The sequence below is a fragment of the Physeter macrocephalus genome, chromosome 14 (genome assembly GCF_002837175.3).
Source record: "Physeter macrocephalus isolate SW-GA chromosome 14, ASM283717v5, whole genome shotgun sequence".
In the NCBI taxonomy this organism is placed as follows: domain Eukaryota; kingdom Metazoa; phylum Chordata; class Mammalia; order Artiodactyla; family Physeteridae; genus Physeter; species Physeter macrocephalus.
Window position 1 is genome coordinate 63,606,822 of NC_041227.1, and position 7,433 is coordinate 63,614,254.

The following is a 7,433-nucleotide window of genomic DNA, read 5'->3' on the forward strand; positions in this document are numbered from 1 at the left end:
TGATTGTTCAGCAGTTAGCTGTGATTCCAGTGCTCTCGCAAGAGGGAGTGAGCGCACGTCCTTCTACTTCGCCATCGTGAACCAATTTCAGGTCTTTTTTTTTTTTTTAACTTAAGTGTGTTTATGAACCTAAAGCAAAAGCCAGTGTCTCTTGCCATAAATAGAAGATCCCTCTTAAAAAGAAACCCAGTGAAAACAGAAGGTTGTTGTTACAGATACCATTGCCTGACAGGGCTCTGAGCGAGCCTGAGGCCTCATTGTTAAACTGGGAGATTAGAGGGGGTTAGATGGATGTTAAGAACCTAAAACTTTCTCCTTGACTGAATCAGAATGGTTAAACTAGAATGGAAGAGGGTAGATATCAGAGAGGCCCTTGGTCTATTTCTTCCACAACTATTTATAGGAGCCTAATGTACTCTTCACCTCTTGGGCCTTGGGGTGCTGGACTATACAAGACAGATGAAGCCCCATTTCTTTCCAAGTTTAAGGTTGTGGATAAAAATGTATAGGAATGAAGTAACATATGAAGCACATTGCAGTTCCTGGATCATGCTAAACACTTAGTACTTTAATGTTGCTCTCATAGCTGTTATTATTATAGTTATTATTACTTTATTATCCCAGAGCAGAGACTGGGTCCTCTGGGAAAGGTGGGGGTTGGGTTAGTCTATGAACATCTGTCCTACAGCCATGATGGCCTGGACAGGCACATGGAGCTTGATTTCCATCACAGAGCAGAGGTAGTGGTGTTAAGAGAGTAAAGCCCTTAATGCTTTGGCCAGGCAGGTGAGGAATGTTACTGTGTCAGACAGTTAGGTCAGGAGTGAACATGCCTGGGTAAGTTTAAGATCTCTGTTTAGATATGAAGGTCTGGCGTTACTCATTTCGATATTCAGTGGTGTTCTAGGCTCTGTGCTGGGCTTGTCGGGAATACAGTGCTGCTACCTTCAGGAGGATTATGATCTCATGGGAGTGAGAAGCCACAGGACAAGCAACTATGACACAGAGTAGAACGAGGATAATTTCTTTCTCTGTTGGTTGCAAATGATAGACATCCAGCTTGTATCAGCATAAGTAAGAAAGAAAATTTATTGGTTCCCATATCTGCTGAGTCCAGGAATAAAAGGCTTCAGGAATGGCTGGATCCAGGTGTTCAAACAATGTTGTCAGAAAGCTGTCTCCATCTTGTGGCTCTGCTTTTCTCTATGTTGGCTTTCTTCTCAGGCAGTCTCCCCATTTGTGATGCCAAATACCACCAGCTTAGTAGTCTTAGCTAAAAAGGAGGTCTCTTCCTCAGTTATTCCAACATAAAGTAACAGAATTGAGTCTAATGGTCCAAACTGGGGTCATGTGAGCCCCCCTCATCCCAGAGCTAGGGATGGTAGCCTGGCCACTCACACCAACTGAGACTGGGGGAGGGGTTCACCCGAGGAAACATCCAAGCAAGGGGAGAGGGTGCTGGGAAGCAGGCAACACCCTGCCCACCACAGAGCCCCCAGAAAGGCAGAGGCTCTCAGAGGCGGGCAGGGCTCATTCCAGCCAGGGAGTCAGGACAGCTTCACGAAGGAGGTGGCCTTTGGCCAGTTAGGGCTCCAGGGATAGGGCTAGGGTGCTCCTTCAGCAGATTCTGGCTCTGTATATGGGCAGAAGAAAGGAGGAAACGGGTATTTCCTAAGAAGCCATCATGTGCCAGGCTCTTTGACAACTATCTTGGTTAACGGCACAAGAACTCTGTCTGGGCTTCCCTGGTGGCGCAGTGGTTGAGAGTCCACCTGCCGATGCAGGGGACGCGGGTTCGTGCCCCAGTCCGGGAGGATCCCACATGCCGCGGAGCGGCTGGGCCCGTGAGCCGTGGCCGCTGAGCCTGCGCGTCCGGAGCCTGTGCTCCGCAACGGGAGAGGCCACAACAGTGAGAGGCCCGCGTACCGCAAAAAAGAAAAAAAAAAAAAAAAAAAGAACTCTGTCTGCTCACGCAGGTGGGAAACAGTCTCAGAGAGGTTAACCATTCGTGGCTGACCCACAGCTAGCACCCAGCACTCCTGCAGCCACCCTCACCCCGCTCCAGTCCATCTCCACCGAGCAGCTGGGGCGCTCTTTTCAGACCGCAGAGTTGACAGCATCTCGTCTCCACAGGTTCCAACTGTCCTAAGATTGAAACCCCCCTCCTTAACATGGCCCACAAGGCCCTGCGCGGCCAGCTCTGTTCATGTCCCCAGGCTCCCTCGCCATCGGCCTCTGCTCCTGCTGTCCCCTCCCCCTCCCACCACCGCTCCTCTTCTGCCCTTTTAACTCAATCCTCCAAGGACTCCCAGACTTCGGGGGCCCCTTTGTAATAACAGTAGCTGACAGGTGCCAGGCATTAATCCACACTCTACATATTCTCATTCATTTCAGTCTTCACATCAGCCCTGTGAGGTGGGGACCGTTATTATCCCCTTTTTACAAGATGAGGAAACTGAGGCACTGAGAAAGTGAATTGCTTAAAGTCACACAGCTAGAAAGTGGCAGAGCCGAGATTCAAAGCCAGACATTTCGCTCCCGAGTCCTCATTCTTAACCACTGCCCTCTACTGCCTCTGGGTACTCAGGGTCCCAATCCTTCCTATCACATTTTGTAACCATTTGGTTGACCTCTGTCTCAGCACTCACAGCTAGTAATAATGGTAGCTAACATATTGAGCACTTAGCCTGTGCTAGGCACTGTACTTGGCACTTTTTATGTATCACCTAATTTCACCCTCTCAGCTATCCTATAAAAACTAGGTACAGTTGTCCCCGTTTTGCACACGGAGAACCTGAGGAGTTAAGAGTTTAAGTAACTTGTCCACTAAGCTGGAAATTCTCAGAGGGAAGAAACCTTGTCCATTTTGCTCATCATTGAGTCCAGAGGGGCTAATTCAGTGCCTGGCATACAGTAGGCACTCAATAAATGCTTTGGGGTTGGTTGGATGGATGGATGATAAATGGCAAGAGGGAAGGAAGGAAGGGAGGGAGGGATAGAAAGAGGGCCTTCCTGTCCCCAGTGCGCATGCTCTGGCCATGACTGGGAGATCCTGGGATGGGAGGCTGTTGTGGTATCTGAAGTGGCTGTCCCGGGTGTATCTGCAGGAGCCACGATGCACATAAAGAAGTACCTGCTCAAGTGTCTGCACCGGCTGCAGAAGGGCCCCGGCTACACATACAAGGAGTTGCTGGTGTGGTACTGTGACAACACCAACACCCATGGCCCCAAACGCATCATCTGCGAGGGGCCCAAGAAGAAGGCCATGTGGTTCGTGCTCACCCTGCTCTTCACCTCCCTCGTCTGCTGGCAATGGGGTGTCTTCATCAGGACCTACCTGAGCTGGGAGGTCAGCGTCTCCCTCTCCATCGGCTTCAAGGCTATGGACTTTCCCGCGGTCACCATCTGCAACACCAGCCCCTTCCAGTAGGTGGTCCCTGGAGCGCGGCTGGTCTCAGCGGGGCTGCATGTCTTCTTTTTTTCCCTTCCTTCCAGCTTTCCTTCCTTCTTTCCCTTTTTCCCCTTTCTCTCTTTCCCTTTCCCTCTTTGCTTTCATCCCTTTGTAGCAAGTAAGATTCAAAATTCATAAACCTCCTAGGCTTAAAAAGAACCTCAAAAAATACCCGGTAGTCCCTGCCTTCAGGCATGCCAGTGCCTATTTATTGATTCAATGTGTTTTTATTGAGCACCTACTATTGCCAGGAACTGTTCTAGGTACCAGGAATACATCAGTAACTAAAACAACATGCCTGCCCTCGTCACAGCCTACCAGAGAAAACAGACATTAATCTTTTTTTCCATAAATATTGAATTCATTGTAACTGTGAGGATTAAAAAATATATATAGCAACCATACATTGAGTGCTTATGAAACACCAGGCAGCGTGTTGAGTGTTCTTTGGGTAATTCATGTCATTCTAATCCACACAACCACCCTAGGGGTGGGCACTGCTATAGTAGCCCCAATTCATAGGTCAGGAAATGGAGGTTCAGAGAAGTGAGGGAACTTGCCCAGAGACACACAGTGAACAACTGTAGAATTTGAATCCAGGCCTGATCTGACTCCAGAGCTGCCACTGTTTAACCACTTGATGGCAAGGCCTAGGAAGGGGACACCCAAGGACACCCAACCTAGTCAGTGTTGAGGAGAGGCAGAGGGTCAGTCAGAGAAAAATGCCCCGAGGAATGAGTAGAAGTTAGCCAGGCAGAGTGAAGAGAATGCCCCAAGTGGAGGACACAGCACATGCAAAGGTCCTGGGGTGAGACAGAGCTTGGTGCATTCAAGGACTTGACAAAAGGGCCAGCATGTCTGAGTCTCAGGGAACGTTCTTGTCCAAAAGAAGGTCCTGGAAGGGAATTCATATTTCTTGATTACATTTCCAGCTATCAGAAAGTCACTTCTTTCTAGTAATAGGGCTGCTCTTCCTTGCTTGGGTGGTCTTTGAAGCTACTTGAGAAAACTCTTAATAATTATAATAATAACATACCCTGCTTTATAAGCATCACCTAATTGAATCCTCCAAAAGCCCTCTAGGGTAAATATTTCAATCCCCCCCATTTTGTAGATGAGAGAACAGAGCCTCAGAGAGGTTAACCTACCCACAGTCACACAGATATTAAGTGGCATGCCGGAATTCAAACCCAGAGCCCATGAATTCCAACACAGGACTTACCAAGCTCGACAGCAGCTGTGGACATCTAGGCTGTAATAGCAGCCCCTACCCCACAGCCCGCCACCTACCCAATCCTCCTCTCCCTGTGTGCACAGAGGCAGCTGGTCCGATGGTCAGGGTACAGGTTGTATCAGCATCTGAGGCTGGTGTCAGCTCTGGCTGGTGTACACCCTCATACCAGGAGTTGGGCCTGTGTCCAGGGTTTAGTGCCGTCTCCTGCAGGAAGTCCTCCAGCCAGAGCTGATACACACCACCCTGGAGACCACACTCTGGGGCAAAGTCTTGGATAAATTGGGTTTTGGAGTGACTGGGGTGCAGGGCCTGGGGCCCCCACCTAGGGCCTGATGGGAACACCCGCTGGTGTGGACACATTTCTGCCAGACTGACTGGTCACCATTTCCAATATGGGAGCCTCAGGGGCTAAGAGAAGATCCTGGATCCCAGCCCCACAGTCCCATCTGCCTTCTCCCTCCTGAAACTGGCTCCTGTTCCCCAAATTGCTGCTGGAGAATTAGGACCTCAGGATCACAGACCTGCCCCTCCCCCAACATTCTCTATCCCTCCTGAGAGGGAGAAGTCAGAACCCCGTGCCTACACATCACACCCACTGGAGCCCACCAAACCCAGCTTCCAACCTCAGCCCTGCCACCTCATCAGTGGGATGAGCTCAGGAAATCACAGCAACTCCCAGAGTTTCTTTATCCATATGTGGGGATGATTATAGAATTGTGGCAAAGATTAAATAAAAAGATGTAGGAAGCACCTAGCACCTGGCACATGGTAAGTGATCAATAACTGTGAGCTCTTAGGATTCTTCCCCACTAGCCTGTGAATTTCATACGGAAAACGACCCATTCTGTCTTGTTTGCCATAATATCCTCTGTGCCTTGCACAGTACTTGGCACAGAGTAGATGCTCACCAAATACTGGGTGAATGAATGAGTGAGCAGGTGGGTGGAAAGATGCATGGATGCATGGGTGGGTAGATAGAGAGGTGGGTGCTTGGGGTGGAGGAGCGTTCTTCTCACATGTGGTGGCAGCCACACTGGAGTAGGAGGGGATCCCAGACTACAGTCGTTCTGCTTTGAAGCTGCCTCTTGCCCCCATGACTTGTCCTCTCTCCCACACAGGTACTCCAAAGTCAAGCATTTGTTGAAGGACCTGGATGAACTGATGGAGGCAGTCCTGGAGAGGATCCTGGGCCCTGAGCTCAGCCATGTCAACGCCACCAGGGCCCTGAACCTCACCATCTGGAACCACATGCCCCTGGTCTTTATCAATGAGCAGAACCCCCATCACCCGGTGGTTCTTGACCTCTTTGAGGACAACTACAATGGCTCAGCAAGCAGCAGCCCAGCACCAGGAAGGACCTGCAGTGCCCACGAATGCAAAGTAGCCATGAGACTAGTAAGTGGGCCCCAGGCACAGGTCAAACAAGGGGCCCTAACTAGTGAGGCTGATGGGAGTTTCTTTCTTTAAATAATCTGGGTCTTGCTGGGGGAAAAACAGGCTGGAACCAGTGCCTCTTTTGTATGTTTGCAGTGCTTTTTTAAAATTAGAAATAGTTGGTATGTTAGTCAAGACACTTTTGGATGCCAGTGACCCAGCTCAAACTAGCTTAAGCAAAGCAGGGAATTCCTTGGTTCACAGAATGAGAAGTCCAGGGGTGTATTAAGTTAAGATGTGGCTGGATCCAGGCGTTCAGATGCTGTCATCAGGAGTCCATCTCTTTCCACCTAGGTTCATCTTTTCTCTCAGTTGACTTTGCTCTCTGGCTGGCTCTCTCCACATGGAAGACCCTGGCAATGCCAGACATAGATCCCACAAGCCTAGCACTCTTCCCAGAAACAAAGCTCTTCTTTCCTAATTGCCTCAGTGAAAGTCCTGAGACTGATCATCAGGGCACATGCTCACCCCTAAACCAATCACTGTGAGCTGGAGGACAGGCTTTCATGATTGGCCAGTCCTGGGTCATGTACCCTGGAGCTGAGGATGATGTCAGCCTTTATCAGACCACATGGACTGAGCCAGGGGGAAGGGGTGGCTTCCTGAAGGAGGAATTAAGTCTTTTTTTTTTTTAAACCTTTATTGGACCATAATTGCTTTACAATGGTGTGTTAGTTTCTGCTTTATAACAAAGTGAATAAGCTATACATATACGTATGTCCCCATGTCTCCTCCCTCTTGCGCCTCCCTCCCTCCCACCCTCCCTACCCCACCCCTCTAGGTGGTCACAAAGCACTGAGCTGATCTCCCTGTGCTATGTGGCTGCTTCCCACTAGCTATCTATTTTACATTTGGTAGTGTATATATGTCCATGCCACTATCTCACTTCACCCCAGCTTACTCTTCCCCCTCCCTGTGTCCTCAAGTCCATTCTCTATGTCTGCGTCTTTATTCCTGTCCTGCCCCTAGTTTCTTCAGAACCTTTTTTTTGGTTCCATGTATATGTGTTCGCATACGGTATTTGTTTTTCTCTTTCTGTCTTACTTCACTCTGTATGACAGTCTCTAGATCCATCCACCTCACTACAAATAACTCAGTTTCTTTTCCTTTTATGGCTGAGTAACATTCCATTGTATATATGTGCCACATCTTCTTTATCCATTCATCTGTCGATGGACACTTAGGTTGCTTCCATGTCCTGGCTATTGTAAATAGAGCTGCAGTAAACATTGTGGTACATGACTCTTTTTGAATTATGGTTTTCTCAGGGTATATGCCCAGTAGTGGGATTGCTGGGTCGTATGGTAGTTCTAT

General features: G+C 49.0%; 1 protein-coding gene across 3 annotated transcripts in view; it reads left to right on the forward strand.

The window, feature by feature from the left end:
• SCNN1B (sodium channel epithelial 1 subunit beta) overlaps positions 1-7,433 on the forward strand; it is a 77,650-nt gene that overhangs the window by 42,532 nt on the left and 27,685 nt on the right. For 2 of the 3 annotated variants that reach the window (XM_007105656.3, XM_055090716.1), the window contains exons 2-3: positions 3,108-3,426; positions 5,804-6,080. In XM_007105656.3, the coding sequence (XP_007105718.1) occupies positions 3,116-3,426; positions 5,804-6,080 (588 nt within the window). In that variant the 5' untranslated portion in view covers positions 3,108-3,115. Of the gene's footprint in view, positions 92-3,107; positions 3,427-5,803; positions 6,081-7,433 lie in introns of all 3 variants that reach the window. The other variant, XM_055090715.1, reaches the window with a different exon arrangement.